Source organism: Mixophyes fleayi, chromosome 10 (genome assembly GCF_038048845.1).
Source record: "Mixophyes fleayi isolate aMixFle1 chromosome 10, aMixFle1.hap1, whole genome shotgun sequence".
Lineage (NCBI taxonomy): Eukaryota > Metazoa > Chordata > Amphibia > Anura > Limnodynastidae > Mixophyes > Mixophyes fleayi.
In genome coordinates this window covers 89,395,759-89,423,534 of record NC_134411.1, presented here as the reverse complement: position 1 = coordinate 89,423,534, position 27,776 = coordinate 89,395,759, and the positions used below count along the sequence as shown (strand labels likewise).

At 42.1% G+C, this 27,776-nt stretch overlaps 2 protein-coding genes and 1 long non-coding RNA gene across 4 annotated transcripts; 2 read left to right on the top strand and 1 right to left on the bottom strand.

Annotated features, from left to right (window-relative positions):
• Window positions 1-9,963: 9,963 nt before the first annotated feature.
• On the top strand, window positions 9,964-16,348 carry LOC142104429 (cadherin-1-like). Its single transcript, XM_075189087.1, has 4 exons — window positions 9,964-10,069; window positions 10,402-10,516; window positions 13,299-13,504; window positions 16,219-16,348. The coding sequence occupies exons 1-4, from the start codon at window positions 10,028-10,030 to the stop codon at window positions 16,228-16,230; spliced, it is 375 nt and encodes a 124-aa protein (XP_075045188.1). The 5' UTR covers window positions 9,964-10,027; the 3' UTR covers window positions 16,231-16,348.
• Window positions 14,237-22,636, bottom strand: LOC142104430 (uncharacterized). Its single transcript, XR_012679569.1, has 3 exons — window positions 21,609-22,636; window positions 19,996-20,055; window positions 14,237-14,990 (listed from the first exon to the last, which is right to left on the bottom strand). It is a non-coding gene; the product is annotated as an uncharacterized LOC142104430 (long non-coding RNA).
• On the top strand, window positions 22,385-26,926 carry LOC142104427 (5-hydroxyisourate hydrolase-like). Of its 2 annotated transcripts, none has more exons than XM_075189085.1 (4): window positions 22,385-22,539; window positions 23,302-23,438; window positions 24,190-24,325; window positions 26,696-26,926. In XM_075189085.1, the coding sequence occupies exons 1-4, from the start codon at window positions 22,489-22,491 to the stop codon at window positions 26,783-26,785; spliced, it is 414 nt and encodes a 137-aa protein (XP_075045186.1). In that variant the 5' UTR covers window positions 22,385-22,488; the 3' UTR covers window positions 26,786-26,926. The 2 variants fall into 2 exon arrangements, with proteins under 2 accessions (XP_075045186.1, XP_075045187.1); XM_075189086.1 differs by lacking the exon at window positions 22,385-22,539 and adding an exon at window positions 22,583-22,669.
• Window positions 26,927-27,776: the final 850 nt, after the last annotated feature.

Below are 27,776 nucleotides of genomic sequence, written 5' to 3'. Positions count from 1 at the left end.
AAAATACGGAAACTTATCTCAATGTCTTCAACAAGTCAGGTGTAAAATCCAAGGTACAAGAGCTACAGCTGTTTGTGGAGTTGAACTAAGACCTCAAACATCTCTACCAGCAAACAAGTTGGTTACTAGTCCTCTGAGCCAAGGTTTCCTCAGTGTCATAATTCATCCTGGTGCAACAGGAAAGATAGCTGAAAGACACCTGTCTTGGGGTTAAAACCTGAGACACCACCATTAGCTGCAAACAGAGAACCTGGACACAAGTCAACAGAGCCAGCTAGAGCCTGCTAGATATGAAGGGAGATTATGCTCAATGTCATCAACCAGCCTGGAGCAACATCCAAGCTACTAACAGAATGTTGTCTGGGGGAACATAAACCAGGACTTCAACATCTCTGCTAGTAGAGATGTTGATCCAGCACAGTCATAGTAGAGGCCCTGCTTTGAATTCCGAGTTGCTTCCTTATTAACACATTTCATATTGCAACAGGTTTGATGAAGTCCATGAGACAACAGATGTACCAGCTTGGTGGTGCAGAAGATAGGTGACCTGTTTATAGTTTACGTGGATTCCATGGTTTGAATCCCCAACCAGATAATGTTTACAATTCTTTTGATTTGGCTCCAGACCTCTTAATGCCATTGATAAAGGTCTCACTGCTGCTGCTCACATTATGTATTGGCTTGGATGGTTCAGTTGACTAATAGCCAGATTGCTGACTGTGATGTGGGAGGTCCTGGTTTGAATTGCCAGACAGGCTTGATGGTCTTTCTCTGTCATCAACCTGCTCAGTGGGTTCTCTCCTGGTGATAAATTACGTGTCTAGCATTGTTTAAACATGGCTGTGGTGGGTTCTAAAAGAGCTATCAGCCAACTTATGAAAATGTTACTCTTCTTACATTATTAATTTGCCCCTAGACTACTCTTTTATTAATATTGATGGGAACTCTGCTCTCAATTGTGCACTTTACTGATCACCCTGTAACTTATGCCCTCAATGTGAATATCTTCAGGAAGACTTTTCTCAATGTCATGAACCAAACAGGTGCACCAACCCACATACAAAGAGGGATTTGAAGCAGGACCATAGCCATCTAATGTCAGTAAAGCACCTGGCTACTAGCCATCTGAGCCAACACATGGTGCAAGTAAGTGGGAGGCTATTCTCACTGTATTTAACAGTCCAGGTCTAAAGTCAAAAGTACAAAAGCTAAAGCACTTTGTGGATTTGAACTTAGACCTCAATCATCTGCTACAAGCAAAGAACCAGGCTACTAGTCCTCTGAGCCATTTTAGGATTAGGTAAATGAGCTTTCTCAGTGTTAAAATTCATTCTGACGCATTAGGCAATGTAGTTAAAAGAAGCCTGTCTTGGGATTCAAACCAGAGACTCCACCATTAGCTATGAACAGAGAATCTGGACACAAGTCTACAGAGCCACCTTGTTTCATAACAATGGAGGGAGATTGTGCTCAGTGTCATCAACCAGCCTGGAACAACATCCAAAGTACTAACAGAATGCTGTCTGGGGGAAGATAATCCAGGACTTCACATCTCTGTTTGTTAGTAGAGCACATGGGTACTAGTCCAGTGACCCAGCACAGTATCTTTAGGAGGTAAGACTTTTCTAAATGTCACCAAGCATGTGCAATATCCTAAGTACTAAAATGATACCTGTCTCCAAATTCAAACCTGGGACTCTACCATCACTGGCGGTGACTTGTTGGTCCAGCTCATGTACTTTTGTCAATATCACAAACCAGCCTGGTGCAACATTTATGGTAGTAAGAGAGAACACACCTAGGGATTCATGTAACAAGCTCCACCATCACAGCCACATGAGTACCTGGCTTCTAGACATCTCCATCATCTCCAGGTGAGTACTGGGCTTCTACACAACTAAGCTAGCTTTTGCCATCAGAGTTTCTGGATATATTTTCTCAATGTTATCAACCAGCCTGGTGCAATATTCAAATGCTTAAAAATAAAACCTGTCAGTAGAGCACCAAGCTATTAATCCACTAAACCAGCTTGTTTGGTATGTTAGTCAAGAGACTTTTCTCAATGCCATCAGTGAGCCTAGCTTCACATTGTCATCAGAGACTAGTGTGACATCCAAGGTACTAAAAGGAAGTTTACCTGCAAAATCAATTGCACTAATGCAATGAACTAATATTACTGGATAAATGAAAATCTTTCTAGTAAAAAAACTTCCTCACGAGGAAGGTTTTTTACTAGAAAGATTTTCATTTATCCAGTAATATTAGTGGATTGCATTAGTACAATCAAAGTTAAAACACACAACTGTAGGTTCCTGTGACGCAGAGAATAACCTGGTTATAGTATCTAGGGTTAGGAGTTCAATGTCATTTATGAGAATTTGATTCCTTGGGTTATACGTGTCACCCACTTTATGCTGTATTTTCATATGAATTATGGTTTTTCTGGATGAGAACCAGAGCTGGAGATTGCTGTATGTGACCGAAGCGCAGGTCAATCTAGAAAAAACAGTATTGTTTTATTTTGCTTCCCAGCAGAGATACAGCTGTCTCAGGCACAGTTCACTGAGTTGAATCTGGAGAACAAGGGTGCCCCAGTTATACGGGACCAGCCAGGACAGCGAGAGACAAGTTGTACATCTTGATCTCTTTGTCATGTTCCTCAAACAATTAAAGAACAATTTTTGCAGTGTGGCAGAGCGCATGATCCTGCTGAATGAGGCCACTGACATCAGGGAATACCGCTGCCGTGAAGCAGTGTGCTTGGTCTGTACAATGTTTAGGTAGGTGGTACATGTAAATGTAACATCCACATGAATGTCATGATCCAAGGTTTCCCAGCAGAACATTACCCAGAGCATCACACTGCCTCCGCCGGCTTGTCTTCTTCCCATAATGCTTCCTGGTGCCGTCTCTTCCCCAGGTAAATGGCGCACAAGCACCCGACCGTCCACATGATGTAAAAGAAAACGTGATTCATCAGACCAGGCCACCTTCTTCTACTGCTCCATGGTCCAGTTCTGGGGCTCACATGTCAGTTGTAAACACATTCAGCGGTGGACAGAGTTCAGCATGGGCACTCTGACTGCTACACAGCCCATACACAGCGAGCTGTGATGTACTGTGTGTTCTGACACCTTCCTATCATAGCCGGCATTGAGTTTTATTTACAGTACTAAGATAGTGTTTCTCCTTTGTTTTTGTTTAAAACTGGAGGAGGGAAGAAGGGAAAGGTTTGGGGAGAGTGGGTTCAGATACAGTATGAGGCAACATTTCAAAAGCTATTCTAACAAAAATTATATGATGAAATGGCCTGAAATAGCTGTAAAACATCTAAGTAAAATGAAGTAGCTTATGTGTCATGAAGGATCATCTCTTATACGATCATGAGGAGGACCCCATAGCGGGACCAAGCATGGTCAAAGACATATTAGCAAGACATATACTCATATATAAATAACTGATGAGTTACAGTGATGTCCTTGTGTAAGTGGAGGATAATTGATGCCGCACAGTCATGTAAGGGTGAGTGCTCACTGATAATAATATAATAATAATAATCCTGATTTTAGAGGACTTTCCTGATCAGCCAGGAGTTTGTCCAGCATGAGGGACAGCTGGGACGTATTTCCAGTCTTCACGTTACATACATGCTGTGTGATCCAGTTAGTGGTGCACTCTGTATATAAGGGAGGATGGGAGGGAGATGTAGGTGGTTGGAGGGAACTACAAGTTATGCCCTCCATGGTGCTGGCCACCCCCACACACAGCTGACCGCACTTCTCACAATAGGCCCCTTATAATTTTCAGCCCCAGGCCCATGTGGCCCTTAATCTGGCCCTGACTGTGCATATTCTTGTAGAAAGGCCACTAGGTGCAGGTCTATTTGTCTGTCATGTGTTCCTAGTGTAATGATTGGCTGCATGATCCTGGATATTGGTTTGGCTTACAAAGTGGCTGCTTCCAGGCAACAGCACTTTATAAACCAACAGAATTCAATTGTGTGTGGTTATATGATGTCAGAAGAAAATGGGGTATAACAGTTCTTTTATATCTCTATTTGTTGCCAACAGTGCCCTAGTAAAAGCCTTGTCACTACTCACCATCAGCCTCCTGCCAGGGCTGTGCCAGCGATGGTGCGGTCAGTACTGACAGTTGGTCAGGACGTTTTGCAGACCACATGGCAAACAACTGCCCATCATGTGACAGACACGGTGGGGGGCGCTTATCAAATCTAGTGCACAGGAAAAAGTTGGTATTGCCTGTAGCATCCAATCAGATATTTGCTATCATTTTCTAACCTAGAACTATGACACAATCTGATTGGTCGGTGTGGGGAATGCCACTTTGTTTTTTTAAGTTGATTTGTTTTTTTTTTAGAAATTATCCCCCGTTGAAACTAAGTCTAAACATATACAGCACGTTGTGAGGTTACACTTTACCTACCTGGAACAATCTGAGAGGTAAAATTAGTTAGAGTTTGGTAACATTTTAATCTCTGTTAATGGAGGATAAAGCAAAGAAGATATGAAAACTGGATGTTACATTAGTCAGGTCATCAACAAGGTTTTTGGGAATTCCTTTTGCCAACTAAAGTGAATTTGAAGATTTTGTTTTACTCTTTTTACTTTTAGGTTACAAATTGCTGTGGTCCAGTGCACTGAGACTACTGGAGCAGAGCTTATCAGAGCGGGGCTTCAAGCCTCCGAGATGGGGGGCAACACTGGTTCTAGCCACCAAGATGGGGGCAACACTGGTTCTAGCCACCGAGATGGGGGCACACTGGTTCTAGCCACCGAGATGGGGGGCAACACTGGTTCTAGCCACCGAGATGGGGGGGCAACACTGGTTCTAGCCACCGAGATGGGGGGCAACACTGGTTCTAGCCACCGAGATGGTGGCACACTGGTTCTAGCCACCGAGATGGGGGGCAACACTGGTTCTAGCCACCGAGATGGGGGCACACTGGTTCAAGCCTCCGAGATGGGGGCACACTGGTTCAAGCCACCGAGATGGGGGGGCAACACTGGTTCTAGCCTCCGAGATGGGGCACACTGGTTCTAGCCTCCGAGATGGGGGCACACTGGTTCTAGCCTCCGAGATGGGGGGCACACTGGTTCTAGCCACCGAGATGGGGGGGCAACACTGGTTCTAGCCACCAAGATGGTGGCACACTGGTTCTAGCCACCGAGATGGGGGCACACTGGTTCTAGCCACCGAGATGGGGGGCACACTGGTTGTTTGCTTCCCCATTGTCTTCCCCATAGAGGCACCAGCCCCACATTGACCACCCTGAGGCTGGTTCTTACTATAACAGGGGGATGCCATGCTCCTAGTCTCCCTGTTACAATGGAAACCAGCCCAGGCTGTCTAGAGTTCAGTCTGGTTAAGGATTTAGGGATAGAGCATGCGGCCCATTTTTAAAAAAATGATTTATTTTATTGAAACAGTGCATGCTGTGTTACTCATACACGTGTCTGTGTGTATACTGTTACCCGTCCACGTGTCTGTATGAATACTGTGTTACTTGCCCAAGTGTCTGTGTGTATATCCTGGATTTCCCGTCCACGTGTCTGTGTGCATACTGTGTCACCCGTCCACATGCTTGTGGTATGCTGAGCAGGTACTGAGCAACAATGAGATTACAGCAAAACAACGAAACACTGTTGTAGAATTGTTCCAGTGTGTCCTGGCTGGCTGTTGGGACTTGTAGTTCCACAAGTACAAGCACGTCCAAGCAGTCAATGGCTGCTTTCAGTTTGTTTTTAAATATTTATTTATTTATTTAACTGAGTATTTTCCCACTCATTTCAATTACAAAATCATCTGTTGATAGATCTCCCCTTGGAGCTGAGTTAGGACTTTCTAAATCCGTACATTTTTAAATACCCCCCCGGTACTCTGCACAACCTGATGGGAGCTTTATACTCAATCAGAGCGCATTCAGGGCAATCGTCAACTTGCTTGGGATGATTAAAACCAAAGATGCATCAACACCAATGGATACAGCCAGGGGCGGAACATTGCGTGTTTAGGGGCTTGGCGATGCCGCCTTAGCTTTCCAATGTTGTCTGAGCCTTGGGGAGTATTGTCAGGCCCACCTTACCTCTGGGCCCTGTACCAGCCACACTCCCTGCATCCATGGTAGGTCCACCACAGGATACCACCTACCTGAAGCTGGGAGGAGAAGATGATGTTCTACTTCACAACCAGAGGTCCAGACAAGCAGTTTGTGCAGTGGTTTTTGTGGAAACAACTACACAACCTGTATTTGCAGCTGTAATTGGAATTCTCCATAGATGTGTGAGTAGGTCTTGCACAAGCAGGGGCTGACTGGGGGACAGGCCAGTCCCATAGTGAGCTACCTTGGGCTAGGTCCCTAGGGTACCTGCAGTTTTTCCTTCAAAATGTTCCTAATATGCTGTTGAGTCTAGTCCCCCCCCCCCCCCCCTCTTCCAGACTAAAAATTGACAACCAGCCCCGGTGCCCAAGAGAACTTACAGGTCATGCTGATGCCAATTGGGCTGGTGACTCCAGTGAGTTAAAAAGTGGTTACTTGTTCAAATTGGGGGATAAGTCAATCTCCTAGTTCAGCAGAAAACACGTCAGTTGCGTTATCATATACAGAGGTGACACTATCTCAGCAGTTGATGCTATCCAAGAGGTGATTTGGTTGGACTGGTTGTCAGAGGACCCCGAAGATCCAAGAGACCAACCAACAGTATGAAGAGCTCCAAGGGAGCATAAAGCTTGCAAATAGTGAGAACATCGATGCTAGAACTAAACATAAAGATGTTGGATATCGCCTCTTACACTGGAATGAGATGGAATTGTGTTTGTTTTCAGTGATGATAGTTGATACTTTCACAAAGCCACTAAAATCGCTCAAATTTTGCAATCAGATTTGAAATTCCATCAAATTTAGCTGGTCCGGGCTCCTCGAACTTATTTGCAGTATAATTGTGTTTTTGGTTGGGTTTTGGTTCAATTTGAGTTTTACTGCAATGACAGTTAACGGCAAATCTCATAATCAAATTTGAGGTACACAGTTCGAGTTTGCAGCCATTAAAATAAAAAACATTGAAATAAACTACGAAATGTTGTCTGTGAGCTTTTTACCTTACTTGAATTCATCTCCAATTTTCTAGTCTATAGGATCTTCCAACTTTAAAGACGATTTCAACTGTTTTGAAATCCCTTTGAAAAACTGTTTTGAAAAACGAAAATCTGTTTTGAAAAACACTTTGAAACAAATGTCTATCAGCCAACACCAAGAGAAGTTGTTAAATGAATTGTCATTAATGTTTATTTACCGTATATGTTTCTTGTGACAAATAATGTAATGTATGTGTTAAAAAAAATGATGGAGGACAGAAACATTGTGTGGCTGCAATGTAAGATTTGCTCTGTAATAAAAACTTCTTTCACTTCAACACACCTGGACAGTGCCATAAATTATCTGCTAACAGTTTTCAGCAGCCTATGGATAGATTTCCTATGAGATTGAATAACTGTAACCTGTTGGAGGTGGAGGATGGGAACACTGGGATCCTCTGTAAGAACTTCGCAGAAGGGGGTTTCTAGAAACACTTATAAAGCCCCTGAATAAAACCCTCCATGATGGTGCTGTTGCTTCATAAGAGACACAGGAGCCCCAGCACAAGATATACCTCCGTCTTACAAGCCTGCACTGGGAGACTGTACCAACCAGTAAGATTTTCAGATCAGCGGCAGAGCCAGATTTCTGTGGGGGAGTCTACCCTGGGGTGTGAAGTCCCTCTGTACCAGCTGACCTGAGACAAGTGTGTTCCCTGCTGTGTTACTGGAATAGATTACAGCTGCTTGGGACCCAGTTGTTTGGTAGAGGTGTCCTTGAGCTGTATGTCACAAATATCAGCCTAGATTCCAGCAGCTGGGCAGCCTCTTCTTCCCCCTTCTGTTTAGCTGCCAAATTTCACAGCTTTGACTATGCACACAGGGAAGCTCCTCGAAACCCAGGTGGACACTCTGATGAACCATTATATATTATGCTGCCTCTAATTTTCCCTCAGGGTTATATCACCACCCTGTGGCCAATTTCTATATTGCATTGAATTTTAAACTTTATAATAGTGACACCACCATCTAGTGGCCAATTTCTATATTGCATTGACTTTAAAGCTTCATTAGAGGGACATCACCATCTTGTGGCCAATTTCTATATTGCATTGACTTTTAAACTTTAACAGAGTGACACCACCATCTAGTGGCCAATTTCTATATTGCATTGACTTTTAAACTTTATCAGACTGACACCACCATCTAGTGGCCAATTTCTATATTGCATTGACTTTAAAGCTTCATTAGAGGGACATCACCATCTTGTGGCCAATTTCTATATTGCATTGACTTTTAAACTATATTAGAGTGACACCCCCATCTAGTGGCCAATTTCTATATTGCATTGACTTTTAAACTTTATCAGACTGACACCACCATCTAGTGGCCAATTTCTATATTGCATTGACTTTAAAGCTTCATTAGAGGGACATCACCATCTTGTGGCCAATTTCTATATTGCATTGACTTTTAAACTATATTAGAGTGACACCCCCATCTAGTGGCCAATTTCAATATTACATTGACTTTTAATCTTCATCAGAGTGACACTACCATCAGTAGAGGGACATCACAATCTTGTGGCCAATTTCTATATTGCATTGACTTTTAAACCTTATCAGAGTGACACCACCATCTAGTGGCCAATTTCAATATTGCATTGACTTTTAAACTTTATCAGAGTGACACCACCATCTAGTGGTCAATTTCAATATTGCATTGATTTTTAATCTTCATTAGATTGACACCACCATCTTGTGGCCAATTTCTATATTACATTGATTTAACTCCTCATCAGGGTATCACCACCACCTTGTGGCCAATTTCTATATTACATTGCCTTCACTCATTATCAGGGTGACATCACCACTTTGTAGACAATTTATATATTACATTGATCATAATTCAATTTCACACTATTATTAACATTTTGTGGCCAATTTTTATTCTTGAAAATAAAATAGAACTACAATACCATCATCATCTTGTGGTTAAGCCTTATAAAGCATCAAACCTCATTTATCTTTACGATTCCCCCACCATATTGTGGCCAAACTATACACTGCTATAGCGACTTACTGAAAAAGTGACACAGAGCAATTCTGACAACCCTGCTATCAACCCCGACTGTACAAAATGCCGGCACTCAGAGCGATGTAACTTCAAGCAGCGACAGTTACATTGCTAATATTAAGGGGGCAATGCAAGGACCTGCCAGCTGTATAACATTTTTTTACAAAGTTTAACATTATAGAGCCGACGGGACCTTGCATACTAGCAATGTGACTGCCGCTATTTGAAGTTACGTGACTGAGCGCCAGCATGTTGTGCAGTCGGGGTTGATAGCAGGGTTGCCGGAATTGCTCGGTGTCACTTTTTCAGTAAGTCGCTATTTCCTACTTATCGAAATTAGAGCAATCGACATTCTTTTGTTGCAGCTACTGATGTCGTAAATGTGTTCTCGCTTATCGTGTACCCTACCCCTTACAGTAATGTAACGTACTGAAACAAAAGGTCTCTGCGTAACAATGTGCATAGAGCATTTTACAAGTCTGTATCAGCCAGCATCTAAGTCTTATCTCATGCAGCACTCACAGTATCCTGGGTGTCTAAAGTAATAGTAATATTTTGCAGGAAGTAACAAAAACTCTCACCACGCACTATAAATGGTTAAGTGTTGCAGATTATTACTCGCAGCAACTTGCAGATGATCAGATATATTTATCAGGATTTCTTGTGATTTAGCCCCCGAGTTCTTCCCCGAAAAGAAAACTTGCAGACTCAGCTTTACCGCACATCTGTAAGTGCTTAAACTGCTTCAGGGTTTGGCTGCCACATCCTGTGCGAAGAATAGGGAGGGATTAAAGTGCTTTCTCCTCACTCCTACCAGAAAGCACAGGAGTGAGTGACACACTCAGACGCCTCTGCAAAAATGAACTTTTGTCACCTGGCACTTTTTATATTTCTGATAAAGGTAAATATGCACGAGATGTCATTTGGACAGATAATATCCTGTTGTATTTATAATGGGGACATTATGATCCCTAGTTTGTAGGTAATTGCAGTAAAATTTTGGTTTTAATCACCTATATACATTGATGCATGTTAATATCACCTTAATGCAGAAGTAGGCAGCCTATGGTTTGCCAACTGTGGAGGAACTATAAGTTCCTGCCTGCCCTACCAGAGCAAAACTGAGACTTGCTGTGGCTTGTAGTTCTACAACAGCTGAAAACGTTACAGAAGTCTGCTGATTCCTTTACAGTAGTAAAGCCTAGTTCAGCATTGGGTCTCTTGATTTTGCAGGTATCCCAGGGAATCTCGGAGGAACAAGCGCTATGTGGACCGAGCTTCAGCGAGCAGCGTTATGCTTTCTCTGTGACCCGAAAAGTACTGGAAAGAGGCAGAGTCCTGGGCAGAGGTGAGAGGTGCACTGCCAATCCAGATTTAATCCAGTATAAATTAACTGGTCACTACATAGATAAATACCTATAAGACGGCATGTTCAATGGTCCTATATATTATGTGTTATTAAAACTTTTGCTGGGATCTTCAGTTTTAAACATTTTATTGCAGTTTTGCACAGAGAACACCTGGTGCTATGTGAGTGTGCTGTGTAATAAAGGGGGTGGACACATAGAATATATACGCACAATACGAGTTCACAGAAACTGTAAACTTTGCAGTGAGAAATTCCACACAAACCACACAATGATTTCAGCCCACACATTCCAGGCGGCTCCAGAGCTGGATGCTGGATTACACTCGTAGACGTGTTTGCTGGATGGGATCTGTAGGCTGCAAATCCTATGAAAAGAGGAAAATATTTACCAATAAGTGTTGGGTGGTAATGAGTGCTCCGTCTGACTCTAGAGGGTATTTTCGAATTTTGCCAGCACTACTTCCTCTAATCTGTGCAGTTTGGAAATTAAAGTTAGAAGCTTAATCAATAAAGACTCCAACCTTACGGTTTTGAGAATCTCAATGTGGGGATCTGTGCAGTAAGGTTGGCAATGGGGCAATCAGTGTAGTAGTGAACACTATGGGGGCTGCTTCGTGGTTGGCACACTATGGGGGCATGCTTCGTGGTTGGCACACTATGGGGGCATGCTTCGTGGTTGGCACACTATGGGGGCTGCTTTGTAGTTGGCACACTATGGGGGCTGCTTTGTGGTTGGCACACTATGGGGGCATGCTTTGTGGTTGGCACACTATGGGGGCTGCTTTGTGGTTGGCACACTATGGGGGCTGCTTTGTGGTTGGCACACTATGGGGACATGCTTTGTGGTTGACACACTATGGGGGCTGCTTTGTGGTTGGCACACTATGGGGGCATGCTTTGGGGTTAGCACACTATGGGGGCTGCTTTGTGGTTGGCACACTATGGGGGCATGCTTTGTGGTTGGCACACTATGGGGGCTGCTTTGTGGTTGGCACACTATGGGGGCTGCTTTGTGGTTGGCACACTATGGGGGCATGCTTTGTGGTTGGCACACTATGGGGGCATGCTTTGTGGTTGGCACACTATGGGGGCATGCTTTGTGGTTAGCACACTATGGGGGCTGCTTTGTGGTTGGCACACTATGGGGGCATGCTTTGTGGTTGGCACACTATGGGGGCTGCTTTGTGGTTGGCACACTATGGGGGCTGCTTTGTGGTTGGCACACTATGGGGGCATGCTTTGTGGTTGGCACACTATGGGGGGCTGCTTTGTGGTTGGCACACTATGGGGGGCTGCTTTGTGGTTGGCACACTATGGGGACATGCTTTGGGGTAAGCACACTATGGGGGCTGCTTTGTGGTTGGCACACTATGGGGATCTGCTTTGTGGTTGGCACACTATGGGGGCTGCTTTGTGGTTGGCACACTATGGGGGCTGCTTTGTGGTTGGCACACTATGGGGGCTGCTTTGTGGTTGGCACACTATGGGGGCTGCTTTGTGGCTTGTAAAAGAGTTTGTGCGGTGTTACCATCAGTGAGGGTCTGTGCAGGGTGGCAGTTAATGGAGGGGGGTCTGGCTATAAGGGGCTCTGTAGAGTTCTCCTTCAGGTGCCCCTGTCATACAACAGCTATCTATAGTAGCTCTGTGCTTCATCCTCCAGTGCTTGGAGGACTTAGAAGGTGAAGATGTTTATGGTGGGGATCTTAGGTGGAAGGATCTGACCTGACCACATACAGAGGACAGTGCTTGGAATAATCATTGTAGGTTAAATGCTGTCTATGCTTCAGCTACTTACCTTCCCCGTCTGTCATTTTAGTTGCTGTTGATTAAATCAACCGTTAATTAAGACATTTCTGTTCTGTTTGTAGCTCTTTGCTAACTAGCCCACAAGGCTCTTGTACCCCACCCAGATGGTTCTCTTTCTTCTCTTAGCGTTCTGCCCATGATCAGGATTACCAAGATGTGGAAGACTTAACTCAAAGTCCTCATTGGTTAATGGTGTATTTGGGGTCATTAAAAATGGGTGGAAGCTGCATAGAATGATCAGGATTAGGGAGCTGCACTTGGTCTTCTGTCTGAGCTGTCAGAGTTTCAAATGTTCTGTAATGACTATTGTCCAAATTAATGGCCATACACAGGGATCATGTACTAACTGCAGCCCACAAGAGCTGCTGTAGTGTCACAAAACTGGATGTTGCACCTATGTCTACCGGACAGATGGATATGATTAGTAAAACCCCTTTATCCTGGAGTCAGCACAGGAGGATGATAGGGGAACGTTGTACCGGAGATTTGTCTTTGCAGGATGGGATATTTAGATGATCATACAGGGTGAGAGATTGGGCTCAATTTAAGGTTCTCCTGTTCTTGCAGCCGGCCACAGACCTCAAACTTATGACAGTAATTTAAGTACTTTTTTCAACATTTCTATGATTCATTTGCTTCATTTAGGCACAAATTGTGCAGAAATATTAATAAGGGAGCAGTAAGTATATCAGTGAAAAGCAGAAAGAAAACCACAATCATTGGTCACGTCAGTTGTACAGATGGACGATGAACTTGCTCAGTGCAGCAGTGTATTTATGGACTTAAATATATGCAAATCTTGCTGTTACTAAATGACCCCAAAATGTTACTTTCTAAGTTATTGCTCTTGACATTTTTTTCCTACTTTACAAGAAAAAATCTAACTATGTAGGATGTTATGTATGATGATAACAAATACAATAATAATGTTTTTTTCTTTCCTCATCTGCCTTAGTGAGTTTTAACACCTGCTCCAGTAATAATCGGGTCCTCTATTCGCCTGACGACACCCGTTTCCGGGTGTTCCCGGATGGTAAAGTGACAGTGAAGAGGCAGCTCACCCTCCATGATGGATCGGTCAGTTTTGTGCTGAATGCTTGGGATCCCTCCGGGAACAGACACTCAGTGCCTATATATGTGTGGAACGAAAGAGAACAGGAGGTATCGTGAATCCTTCTGACTACAACCAATCAGTCCAAAGAAAGAACCTTATAAGAGTCTGTTTATAAAGGAGAAATAAAGACGGGATAATCTACGGTGTAAATGTGTGCATGACTATATAATGTATATAATGGGCGCTGCCTCATGTCTATATAAAGTATATAATGGCAGCTCCCCAAGAATCTCTGTTAGTTTGCACTGTATAGAAAGAGCAAACTTGTTTCCATGGCAACAGAGCCTTGCTCTGACGAAGCAATTAAATGGAAATGATCATGAACAACCAATGTCTGCTCGGCCTATACAAATATTTACCTTGTAATTAATATTACAGATAAAACATCTCCAGCCAATGTTTCCCTCAGGGGTAATGATTTGCAATCACTGTTTATCTACAGCAACTGTGTAAATAAATTAGGTCTCATTTAGTGATAGCGCTTTGGATACATAATTGTGGCTGGCTGTATATCTGTCTATTGTTATGATTCCTAGTAAACTCAGGAAGCGGCCACAGATGTATAATACAAATGTCTTTATTCCGGCAAAATATATAAGCAAAGATTCAGTTGAAGGAACATGCAGGTTTTCATAAACAGGTATAACTCCCAACATAAACATAAACAGGTATAACTCCCAACATAAACATAAACAGGTATAACTCCCAACATAAACATAAACAGGTGTGGGAGGAAGGTTCACAGAAATAACAGGTTCCACAGAATGCTAATATAGTTTGAATGCAGGGATAAGAATGGTGAGTTACCAAATTCCAGGATGCAAAAGTCTGTCCAGCGAAGGAAACAGAGTCCAGGCAGAGTACAGGGTCACGAGCAAACTAGCATAGTCCAGTAATCAGGCCGAGGTCTAGGCCAACGAGAGGTCAAGCAGTATCCAGTAATCCGGCAAGGTTCGGGGTCACAAGCAGACAAGCATAAACGGTAAACAGGCCAAGGTCACAACGGGAGATCAAAACTAGGCGGCTGCCTAGTTTTGCCTAATGGTAGTTCCAGTCCTGAGTCTCCATATTCCTTCACTCTCATGATTAATTGAAGACATAAGTGAGGATAAAACAAGCAGTGCTTTAGTGAGCATCCAGCGTGTTTTATAAATTACTTATTATGTATTAATGGAGCTGAAAATAATCGAAGAAGAGCTTATTATGAAGACGGCAATGTCAGTACTCAAGCTGCTGCCTAACACGCTAAGGGCACCAAAACACCATCAAGCTTCGTCTACCGTCCATGCAGCATTAGTACTGATAGTGCTGTTAGTGATCTATTGATCACTATTCTGAGCTTTATTGACTCACAAGCAGCTGTACACATGTGTGTGAGTACACGCGTGTGTGAGTACATACTTTATCTCCAGGCAGTTTAAGTATATCTGTTATAAGGAATTGATGCTCAGGAGAGTCCTCAGATGCCTCCAGTCTCAGGGATGTGAGAGCTGCACACGTGTACACGCCTCAGGGTGTCTTTGTGACGTCAGCCTGTCATGGGGAGGACGGCAAAGAGCAAACAATGTATTCAGGCTGATAATCTCTCTCCTCTCACTCTTCCTCCCTCTATCTTTCCACTTTCTCTCTTCACCCATTTTCTTTCCCCTCAACCTCCCCTCACTCTACCGCATCTATCTCTCTGTAATCACTTCTGTCTCTCTCTCCTCTGCGTCTTTTTATTTAACCTCTCTCTCCTCCCTTCCTCTCTCTCTTTTCTATCTCTTCTCCCTTCTCTCTCTTATACTCTTTCCTCTTTCCCTTTTATCTCTCTCATCTCTAATCGCTTCTGCCTCTTTATCTACCCTCTCTCTTCCCCCTCTACTTCTCTATCTCCTCTTTATTTACCCTCTCTCTTCCCCCTCTACTTCTCTATCTCCTCTTTATTTACCCTCTCTCTTCCCCCTCTACTTCTCTATCTCCTCTTTATTTACCCTCTCTCTTCCCTTCTTCACTCTCAATTCTCACTCTTCTTCCTTCATATTTCTCCTCCATCTCTCTCTCTTCTCTCACTCCAGTCTCTTCTCAATATCTCTTCTTCCCCTCTCTTCTCTCTGTCCCCCCTCTTTCCTTAATCACTCTATCTACTCTCCCTTACGGCTGAAAAACAACATTTAAACATACCAGTCTCTCTGTAACACTCAGAGTTATCTGTTTTGCAGAAAGATTTTCAATCATTTAAAGAACTAGCTGTACATACTTTGCAGCACTTTAAAATGCAACAATGGGACACAATTAGCCACATCCACAATTTACCCCAACCACGCCCAGATCCACGCAAATACGCCCCACACTCTCCTGAAGCCAAGTGGATTAGTTAGAAACAACTTTATAATATATATACTTATAAGCAGTAGAAAACGTGACAATAATTTGCAAACTATCTTATTATCAACTGATGAACATGAGCTAAAAAGTGCTGCTTAGGATAATACAATAATGGGTAAATTCAGAGTGTTTCTATGTCCTGACAATCAAGCTCAGAGCTGGAGTTCTTTTTAAAATGGACTGAGTAAAATTATTTCATATATTTAATTGTTATATGAGTTCAGTAGAACTATAATAAACAGAAATTAGAATGTTATACTATATCTGTGGAGATTGGTTGTGGGGCTGGATGAGATTTTAACATCCCTGTGTTTACGGCTCAGCTGGGAAAACATAGTCCTACATGTAACAGCGATCAACGTCTATAATTCCCTGTTTTCTTTTGATTCACTAGGTGTCGGCTTGAATGATCTTTCAGAAGGGGATCAGCTGTCACTGACCGGACCATATCCTCTCTATTTTTTTTTTTACAAGATTTTTCTATAAACATTTGTCTGAACAAATAAATGTTTTGCTAAAGCAGAGTTTCCCATTTGTATAAAAAAAAAAAAAAAAAAAAAATTTCCTTCAATTTAGGAAAACAGAATTTTTTTTATTATTTATTTTCCAATTTTCAAACAGAGGTTACAATGCAAGAAAATAACGTCAGGCAAAATATTTAAGACAAAAGGATATTAATCACAATTTCCTATTTTTTTACTCGAACGTAAACACCTACATCGTTAGGGTAAGAACCATGAAAAAACCATGAAAAAATCAAACTGAACTATATAAATAAATGGTGATGATGATGAAGGTAACGGAGACAGGGGTAGTGGATAGTGTGACCCCAGAGGTTATATGGTATCTCACTACTCAGTTTGGAAAAGTTGTTACTTTTCCTCAGAAATAGCAGAATCTATTGGTCTGCTGTCTCCTACAGGGGACTGAGAGTGAAAAGTAAAGTAAGATTTGTAGGTGGATGTATTTTTAAACTTTGGCCATTCATCATCATCATGTTATTTATATAGCGCCACTAATTCCGCAGCGCTGTACAGAGAACTCACTCACATCAGTCCCTGCCCCATTGGAGCTTACAGTCTAAATTCCCTCACACACACACATAGACCGAGAGAGACTAGTGTCAGTTTGTTAGCAGCCAATTAACCTACCAGTATGTTTTTTTTGGAGTGTGGGAGGAAACCGGAGCACCCAGAGGAAACCCACGCAAACACAAGGTGAACATACAAACTCCACACAGATAAGGCCATGGACGGGAATTGAACTCATGACCTCAGTGCCATTGAAACCAGATGGCAGAGAACTCCCTGTTGCCACCATGGCATACCTCCCAACATTTAGAATCCTGAAAGCGGGACAAAATAAACCCCAACCCACCCAAACTCTGCCCACAAATGAGCACATTTGTGTAAAACTCCACCCACTTTGCTTTTAAGCCCCACCCCTGTGAGGTCCGCTACTCAGGATTGCCCTCCAAAATTGGGTGATTTTGGGCGACCATGTTGACTTTGTCCAAAATATCTATATGGCTAAATCACTCCTTAATGGAATGAGGTGAGGGGTGATTTCCAATGTACCCGAATGAGTGCCTTAGTGGCTTTATATAAATGTTTAAAAGGCAGGGGCGCACAGCGGATTTTTAAGGGAGGGTTTCCCTTCCCCGGAAAAAAAAAATAAAAAAAAATCGAGAGATCTCCGGCGCATGCGCAGCAGCTCCGTTTGGGCAGCACTGTACTATACAGCAGCCGCAGCGTTGTCAAAGAAGCCTCCACGTCGGTGCTGTATAGAATAGGGCACCGCCGCGGACGCTTCTTTGACAGCGCCGTGGCTGCTATATAGTACAGTGCCAATATGTAGGGCACTTCTTTACCGGAGAGAAGGGGTTTCTGGAGACCCAGAACCCCCCCTGCGTGCGCCCCTGAAAGGGGACTTCTTGTAGTTAGTGAGGGAGGAATTAGGAAGAGAAAGGAGCCAGATCTGCGGGTCCTGTTGGTATCTCTGCCCCCGTTATCTCCGTTGAGAGCACAGTTTGCCGATATTCAGTGAGTTAGGAGCAGTCCCACCATATATGAAGAAGGTCTCTGTCTTCAGCAGGAAGCAGATACGTACGGTGAACATTTATGTAGCCAGCTAGGTGTTCTGTACCACCTCTGCAATATTTTAAATTGTGTCTCCACAACCGAGATACCGAGTGAGCACAAATGAGTCATTTAAAATATTTTTGTCCATTCGCTGTCTGCTAAAGGTCTAGGAAAATCTCTGTTACAGATCCCGACAAATTGGGGTGTGGAGACAAGTCCTCCAGAAGTAGTATTACTGCTCTGGACCTCATTCCTAAAGTCTCAAAGGCCATGAGATCCCTCTTGAATTGAGATAGGAAAAACATTTTCCTGTTCCACTTATTATATCCACTTGTATGAGCATATGATACTAAGGACAGTGGATCTTGGAGAAGTTACTGTAATGAACAGACAGCAGGTAATGAGTTTAAAAAATCCACACAAATGCATCAAGTTCAGCTTTGCAGTTATAATACCTACACTTCTAGGACTAGGACTCTGTGTGGGGTCCATTCAGACCTATGCTGATGTCCTGTATAATAGAAGAAAATCAGTGCACAGCAGAGATGTCTCTGCAGAAGGTGGAATGTCCGTGCAACAGAAGGGATGGTTGAGCTCTACCAAACCTTTAGCATAAGCCAACTAGAAAAGATTCCAAAATGCACTTTACAACCTCACTGATGTGTTTAGGGAGGGTCACAGATGTCTGGAATTCCTCCCAAACCCAGAAATATTAAAGCTCAGATATGAAAGTTCAAAGCCCTGGGCTCACAGTGCAAATAATTTTGTGGCATTATGTCCCTATTTTTGTGCAGATGGGCTCAATTTTACAATTTGGAGTTTGCCTGTATAAACGTCAGCGACTGTGGGTTAATAAAATGTAAACTATTCTAATGGGAGAGCTGGGCTGGTAATAAAAAGGAAAAGTGAAGGTGTTGCCCATAGCGACCAATCAGATCCTAGCTATCATTTATCTAGTACATTCCATAAAATGTAAGCTTGATTCTGAATGGTTGCTATGGGCAACACCTCCTCTTCTTCTTTTTAGAAGCTTTAGTGAATCTAACCCTCATTTTATACTCACATATAACAACACGATTGGGGTTTGTGGGATATTTAAATGAGACTCAAGGTGCATTTAGTGAGTGTTCTTTGTGGACGGCCACAGTGCAGAGTTTCTCTGCAGAATCATTTGGTTTATCCACGTCCCAGGAGGTTTCAGAGATCGGGCAATAATGGGATGACTTTTGCAGCTTCCAGGCTCACATTATATGGGGAAGGGCCTTACTAGGTGCGTTTCTGCCAATGTAATAAAAACATTCATATATATGATCGTAACACATTCTATCTCCCCCATCTCCCCTCATTCTACTGATTAGTTTAAGACATATATAACATTAAAGAAAGTAGTACAAAGTTAAAATGAATGCAGGGGGTGGTCTTAAAGAGACGGTAGGATGGGCTTTGATGTGACGTTTGAATTACTTCCACCCTGAGCATTTCTATCCAGAGCCCCAGGTCCAAACAAAACAGAATATATGTGTGCACCATCTTAAAATATAAACAATTAAGCACTTTGCTTCCATTCACACCATATGTATATTGTACAATGTATTTGTAGGCTATACTAGGGCAGGATTTATATACCCTATATACCATAATTATGTATAAATTATATGTATGCTATGCATAAACCAAACATGACCATAATAACAACTAATATATGGTGATTTGGACAGGACAAAGGGTACTGCACCTTCCGACATAACATATGATACAAATACACACACTGTAATGTGTAGGACTCATGCAATGAATAGGAACAGATACTGACGTGGTACTGTGCATTAGCCCATATACAACAGACTAATAACATACACAAATAATTACATCAAAAATATACAAAGCAAGACTTCTGCAAAGTGTTCAACTTTTATATAGGTTTGATCTGTAATTTATTTGACCAGCTCCTTTTAAAGGGAATATATAACAGATATTGATCATCAGTAATATCCGAAAAAATATCCGAAAAAAAGCAAGACACTTCCCATTACTGTAAGGAGCATTGTTAAAAAAAATAATTATGAATCTTAAGGTTTAAACTGCAGTACCTGCACACAATCTCCAGGTGGCGCTGTGTGATTTTCTGTTAACACCACTACAGGTTGGTCCTAGTATAAAGAAATGAAAAGATGTCATAACAAAACAATGACTATAATAAAACACACCTCACCAAAATATGGGCATAGTTTTCCTACCTTTAGTCTTGTGAATTTTATGAATAATTGCAACTTCTAACATATGCAATCAAGCACAGAGCAGACCGATCTGATGACCGTTATACACTGCAGTGCTCTGTCATCTGATAACTGGTATACAATGCACAATCCTATGTTATGTCCCATATACATCAAAAATACTGAACAGTATACAATGCAAAGTACTTCATCATCTGATGATTAGTAAACAACACAGTCCCAAAATGTGACCAGTATAGATTGGGGTGGAATTTATTTTGTCCCAATTTTCCTGGCTAAATGTTGGGAGGTGTACGTCTACACAGGCATTTTGGCAGAAAAGTAGGTGCAGAAGACTAGTGTGTTTTGCTGCGGTCATTATGTTTAGAAAAATACACCAGAGGAGATCACAATGAATTGTCTGTGTATTTCTACACCTAGATCATACTTGTCAATTCTCCCGGAATGTCCGGGAGACTCCCAAATTCCAGGTAGGTCTTCCGGACTCCCAGGAAAGCAGGCAATTCTCCGGCATCCTGACAACTACCTAGTGAAGCCTCAGTGACGCGATTCGCCATGAATCACTTCATTTTGGTCTATCCCTTGCGTAAAAATGATGATTCTGTTGCGTGGGCAGAGCCAAAATGATGCAGTTGCCTCAGGCTACTAAGAGTTTTGGTCACAGACTTTATCATCTAGCACAGTCCAGGAAGACTGAGTGCCCAAGAGGCTGTAAGCTCCTTTTATAAGGCTATAGACATGTGACATGGTCGACGCACTATGATTGGTCGCATTTTCCAGTGGCCGCTATTTATTCACTTGTGACGAGTTGGGAACATTGTGCAGATTCATTTGCTGATGGTGAATCTCTAGAATGCGGCCAGATTGCAGAATCTACAGAACCAATTTACCAATCTCTGTGTCCCTTCCCAGCATCAATTTATGTCAGCAGTGTCAGAGCAACCTGCGGCTCAGGTCCGGTAAATCTGGACTGATGGAAAGTATGGCTTCAGATTTAATTTAATGGCCACCTTGTAGGATTACCTGATCCAACATTTCAAAACAGAACAAGTAAATATATCTCGCTAATGGACCGTTAATGAAACAAACATTTCTTTATTTAATTTCAGCGCACCCCTAGACATACTTCATACTTGCAAATTTTCCTCGTTGGCTTCAGGGAGATCCCGAGGGAGGTGGGCAAACGGGGGCGGGGCTTGACGAATCTCGTCACAATTTTGGCCAATTACAGCAGGGGCTGGGGCTAAGATCACACAATATTTGCTCCCCCCGAAACTTATCTATTGCGGGGACGAGAACCAGAAGGTTGCCCTGCTCTCCCGGGAGGTCTCCCAGAAATGTGGGAGTCTCCCGGACATTCCGGGAGAGTAGGCAACTATGCGTTAGGGAAAAGCAGCTAATGAATATCTAAAGACTGAAGTGTCTTTTACATTTCTGTCCCCATTACTGAAGTCATGTTGTCTTACCTGTCAGTCTTTGATTAAATCTTGGTCTCCATGAAAATGACCACCTCCATAGGCATCAATACATGGACATAGGACACAATTTCTGAACTGTGTCATCATGCCACAGATGGTGAAGCCAACCACGTCTTGTACTGGCTCAGCATCAGGGAGAATGCCAGACTCTTCAGGGAGTGAGGGAGATCACCCCTATTTCAGGGAGTCTCCCTGACATTCAGGGAGAGTTGGCAAGTATGACATACTTTAACCATCCAGTCTGCAGATTAGGAGGGACAGGGTCTTGCGGCTACTAGTCTAGTACAGCTGTGATCAGTTACCAAAGCTTACGGCAGTTCTGAGGTATATGTTGTCCATGAAAATGTGACACCTGTTTTATTTACTGTATGTCATGGATGCAATTATAACCTGGTTGATGTGTTAATAATCTTGTCATTACCAGACAATGATCACCAATAATGTAGTTCATCAATTAAGTTTCTGTTTGATTCTCATTGATTGAACTGAGCCATTCCCAGTAGGGAATTCGCCATTATTTATTTGGCAAGTATCATAAATCAGACTATGAACAATATAATTTTCCACTATAGGCTCAGATCAGTGCTAAAATAACTGCTAAATGCTCTTACAGACAGTGCACCCTTCTATAACGTGCTGTTCTACCACATGTCCTGTATACAACGATATATACAGCTTTATGTCACATTACAAACTTTGCAATTAGATAGATTTCCATCCGCCTCTGGTGTCCCTGATCTCAGACCAGCAGGGGGTCAGTGGGTGGAGAGAGAACAGTGCACACACTGCTAAACGTTAACTAAGACCCCCTGGGATACATGAGCCACAGGGTGCAAAAGTCCAAACTAAGGACTGGACACACTCTGCTATGAGCAGACACCGACTGCGGCTCATCCAGCAGCACCTACAAGGAACACAGGTAATTAAGTGGAAATTGCACAATACATGCTGTGATTATTCCTGTAGCTTTGCACACACCCTTCCTTCCAGCTCAGTGTCATCTACAGGCAGGAAGTGCTTGGACTGAATGCTCTACTGCTGGAACACAAGTAGGTATTATACACAGTGCTGCACCGTGTAGAGACTGCATAGCTATGGACCAACAGGCTACTCTGTCAGGGCTACAGTACAGCAGACCTAAGAAACCTCTGGCTCTACAACTATTGTGGAACTACAAATATCAGCATGCCCAAACAGCTAGAACATGCACAGCCCTGCAGCTGTTGTGGAGCTAAAACTGCATATCCTGCTGTTCCCCAGATGGCCTGGAACTACATATCCCAGCATGCCCTCCCAGCCCAGCAAGGTTGTAGAAGTCTGCAGGAGAGGAACTGTGCAGGTTTTTGTTTGTTTTTAAATAAAGTTGTGCAGTTGAGTCTGCACTGCTATATTGTGTGTAAATAATACAGAATGTTTGTTTGTAATGTTATATAAATACAGATATGGAGCAATAGGTGTGTATTATAAATAATTACACTTTCAGAGCCAGAGGGGTGGGGATATGAAGCCTTTTAGGATAGCGCTCCAAAAGTGCCTGTTTGCCCCTATGACCATTGGGGCACAAGAAAAGATGATTCAGCAATCTGCTCTGGGCTCATTGATGCTTTTGCAATGGAGTAATGTGTATTACATTATAGTAATTCACTTCCTTAACCCTCCACATATTGTCATTTATTAAAAGGAAATGCATGGGGGCAGCGAGAGCCTGCTGACCACACATGTCCTAAATTCAGCTCAGGGGGTCCCGGCCAAAGGCGTAACGCTTACCCTGTCCAAGTTTGATGCCAGCCATGCCAAATGGCTGCAGATGAGCAGAAGGTGAGTGCTTTATTTTAAAAAAAATTGTAAAAAATTGTATTTATGTTTTTAAATACAATAACAAGTACAAGAGACCAGAACAGTAAGAGTTGTACAAATGGGTAAACAAGGCACCAGGTAAACTTTATTATGAGTAATACAGAATAAGGAACATCGAGAGCTTATTGGTACCCGGTATTGGTGAAAAGAACAAGCAAAATTGAGCTTGTAACAGTGTATTAGGGGGTGCTGGGGTAGGGTTAGTTGAGGCCAGGGCCAGTGAGTGATATTTTGTTTTTTGTTTATAATAAACATATTTTTGAATGACTTGATAGCAATAAGTTACTATTTTTATCTTCATTTTCTTTAACAAGTGCATTATTTCGTTTTTACTGCCCCTCCCATGACTTTGTGTCCTTATGGGTAGACCCCTGGTCATCGGTGAAAATAATAACTCCTGGGGGTAAAATTTATCGAGCTGCGGGTTTGAAAAAGTGGAGATGTTGCCTATAGCAACCAATCAGATTCTAGCTGTCATTTTGTAGAATGTACTAAATAAATAACTAGAATCTGATTGGTTGCTGTAGGCAACATCTCCACTTTTTCAAATCCGCAGCCTGATAAATTTTACCCATGATATCAGTTACCCCTGGTTTATTCACAGCAAAATTCATTTTTTTTTTTAGTATTGAGACAAAAGAGAAATGTTCTCTGGTGTTTTTAGGGTTTTTTGTACATTTAATGCTGTGATCATCGAACTTTGTTTACACAGCGTCACTAACGAGGACGGCCGCTGCCCCGGGCTCCTGCGTGGGGAACCTCTCACTGCCGGGACTTTCCAGCTACGCTTTGATACTGGGGACTACTGGAAGAATATGCAACAAGAGAGTTTTTACCCTTATGTAGAGGTATCTACCGTTGTACTGTTGTAATACTAAGAGGTATATTTACTAAACTGCGGGTTTGAAAAAGTGGAGATGTTGCTAGTACTAGTACTAGTATTATGCCTATCCTTCTCGTCAAGAACCCAAGTAAAACAAGTTTGTACAAGAGCCTTTAATAATATGGTGTTATCCATATCTCCTGTAGTATCCACCCCAGTAACAGTTCTTTCCAGCGTTCCACCAGAGACCAGTATGATAATGTGGCTGATCTCTATTCTGCTTTATTTAGTATTTCTGTTCACCCTGATCATCCATTCATATTTTTTTTTCCACATACCAGGGTCAACAATTCACCTAGGGGTATATTTACTAAACTGCGGGTTTGAAAAAGTGGAGATGTTGCCTATAGCAACCAATCAGATTCTAGCTGTCATTTTGTAGAATGTACTAAATAAATGACAGCTAGAATCTGATTGGTTGCTACAGGCAACATCTCCACTTTTTCAAAGCCACAGTTTAGTAAATATACCCCTAAGTGCTTCAGTTCTACACCTGTATCTGCTATATCTGTTTGTAGCTTCAAGACTTCTTGCATTTAACTTAGTATCACAACACCTGGTAAGTCACATATTCAAAGTGTATTAATGGGTTACTCAATCTTCCCTCAATTGTATTAGGAACACTTGGGGAAAATTAATGCAAAGTATAATTGTGATATTGGTCACAACAACCCATCATATATTCGCTTTCATTTTCTAAACTGCGCTAGACGAACCATAGTTAGAACATGAATAGTTGCTATTGGCAACAAAACCATATTCTTATGCATCAGTTTTCATCACTGTCTCCTCTCACATATCGAAACTTATTAGACCCTAAAGGAAAAGAGGTTGAAACTTGTCACACTGCTGCGGCAACAAGGATATATTTAGTGCACATTTGTCCCAACATGGCGTGACCACGCCCCTTCACGGTGACAAACTAAATGTGTTTTGATTACTTCCAGAACAATATTAGGAGGTATGCTGAAGAGACAAATGATTAGTGTGCGCTGGATGGTATCTCAGGTTGATGTAAAAAAAAAAAATCATCCATAAAGTATTTTTTTTTTTTTTTTATAGTCTCACAATTTTTAAAATGACTGGAGATAGTGGCCAGACCCCAGAGAAAATAAAAATGATTTTCTGGGGGAGGAACAACAAACCGTAGATACAATATAACGTATCATCTCTCAGCTGCCACAGAAGTGAAATCATGTTGCATTGCTTTGATAAATAAGTTTCTTATCATTGTCATAAGTGGAAATAAAAAAATGACGCTTCTCTCCGCGATAAGTGATACCTTGATAAATAGGCCCCTAGGTCACATGGCACAGGGTAGTGTCCTGTCACAGATCTGCAGCTTGCTCACTCTGGCCAATCAGAGTAGAAGATGCTACAATAGAGATCGTTCCTCTGGTCGGGAACGCACTGTTCATCTAGCGGACGCTACAGCTGACAGGCGCCAGCTCTGTGCGTCACTGTAAGAAGGAAACTGGACAAGGGGCAACTCTACCCGCAGGGGAACATACCATACAGACCTACAAAACATCAATTCTAATTATTTTGCAATAAGCAGGTTAATTTGGATATGCTCAAACCAAGGAGTTTGAGTGGGAAAGGTCTGGTTCCTCTTACAGCCCTAGGCTGCTGCCATAAGTGTCCTTATGATCCACCATAGATTTGGACTCTAAAAGTCTGGTTTTACCTGCTGTGGCCCCTCCCATTTTAGTGATGTCACACAGTGTATAAACCACACCTACCAGAGCTTTCCAGATGAACCTTCCCAATCTTCTGTCATATAATACATGGTCTGTGTCCCCCTACTGCAAATGGGGAAAAGACCGAACTAGCAGACATCTCCAAAATGGCTGAACTTATCCGCAAAATTTATGGATACTCTTAATCGAGACTTTTCTTCCAATCTATAAGCAGCAGGTCCAGTTGATTAATTTGTATAATGTGCATCATGTTCATTAATATTTCAATGTTACAATATTCTTGAGATTGAAGCCTATTGATTCTCTCAGAACCAGTGACGTCACTGAAACAGCCATTTTGTGTGTGAGCACACAATTTCGTGAGGACGAACTCTTATCAATTCACTAGGAATTAGCGACATAACTATAGGTAACCAGACGTCACACTGTTTTGTATAGTTACCTTCACATCCAGGAATGATGTCTGGGCAGGAGGCGATCAGTCAAACTTTTATCACTAGCTATACAAATGTAGAGCGAGGAAACAGAATTGCACCATTGAACAGAAAGCTGTGTCTGTTAATCACTTGTTTTAAGTATTCTATCAAAGTGAAATCTAAATAATGACTGGTTATTCTATCTTATCTCCTTTATAGATTGTTTTCACCGTCACAGACCCAAAACAGAAGCACCATGTACCTCTTCTTCTCAGTCCATTTTCCTACACCACCTACAGAGGGAGCTAAAGAGTCGACCTTGCAAAGTCGCATTCCCTTATGATGTTGTGGCTTCCCAGAAATCAAGGCTGAGATTGCCCTGAACATGAGTACGGAAATAATTCCATGTATCGCTCTGGTTTCTTAAAATAAAACACATTTGATATGAAATTCTGACTCTCTGGTTTATTTAGGGTCATGTGAAGAAGTGAAGCAAGTATGACCTGCCTCTGGGGTGTTAAACCTGTAGCCTCCAGGTTATCCTAAAATTATGTAGTACATTCAATGCAGAACAACAGCTCAAACTTTGTTTAGAGCATGTTTGTGCTTGTAGAGCTCATCAATCAGTAAAGGTCCCATTATTTATCTTCTATTCTTCATGGAAGCGTTAATCACATATAAGGATTTACTCAATCCATTTTGATGGCTGAAAGGATAGGTATTTTTTTTGATCTTTCAAAATATCGACAGATAGAATGATCCCTTAAGCATTAGGGGCCTCGTGTTGCGTTTAACACAAATTGCGTTTTGGGCGTATAATTTTTTTATATATATATATATATATATATATATATATATATATATATATATGTTTTACTTCTGCGTAAGCACACAAAGCATTAAGTACAAAACTAGTGGTTTGTGTGCATGTTCAGATGTAAAAAAGCGTATTATACTGTATGTCAAGAACGCAATTTGCATTCAACACAACGAGCCCTTAAGTGTGTATCCCGATACCGCTGTTCTTATAAAGGCTGCTGTTGATCCAATTAAAGCCTTGTCAAGGAGACAGTACTCTTTGTATCACTGATACCCTTCTCGGCTTTAGGATGCAGTCTTTACTGAAACAAGAGTTATTGTTCCAGTACTAGTAATATGCCTATCCTTCTCGTCAAGAACCCAAGTAAAAACAAGTTTGTACAAGAGCCTTTAATAATATGGTGTTATCCATATCTCCTGTAGTATCCACCCCAGTAACAATTCTTTCCACCAGAGACCAGTATGATAATGTGGTCTCTAT

What these genes read in the sequence shown, in the direction of transcription:
- LOC142104429 (XM_075189087.1), top strand. Translation starts at nt 10,028, where the DNA reads ATGAACTTTTGTCACCTGGCACTTTTTATATTTCTGATAAAG. An exon ending in TTTTTATATTTCTGATAAAG is followed by an intron (nt 10,070 to 10,401) that starts GTAAATATGCAC and finishes TTGATTTTGCAG; the next exon opens with GTATCCCAGGGAATCTCGGA. An exon ending in AGGCAGAGTCCTGGGCAGAG is followed by an intron (nt 10,517 to 13,298) that starts GTGAGAGGTGCA and finishes CATCTGCCTTAG; the next exon opens with TGAGTTTTAACACCTGCTCC.
- LOC142104427 (XM_075189085.1), top strand. Translation starts at nt 22,489, where the DNA reads ATGAGCAGACACCGACTGCGGCTCATCCAGCAGCACCTACAAGGAACA. An exon ending in AGCACCTACAAGGAACACAG is followed by an intron (nt 22,540 to 23,301) that starts GTAATTAAGTGG and finishes ATTTATTAAAAG; the next exon opens with GAAATGCATGGGGGCAGCGA. An exon ending in TGGCTGCAGATGAGCAGAAG is followed by an intron (nt 23,439 to 24,189) that starts GTGAGTGCTTTA and finishes TTGTTTACACAG; the next exon opens with CGTCACTAACGAGGACGGCC.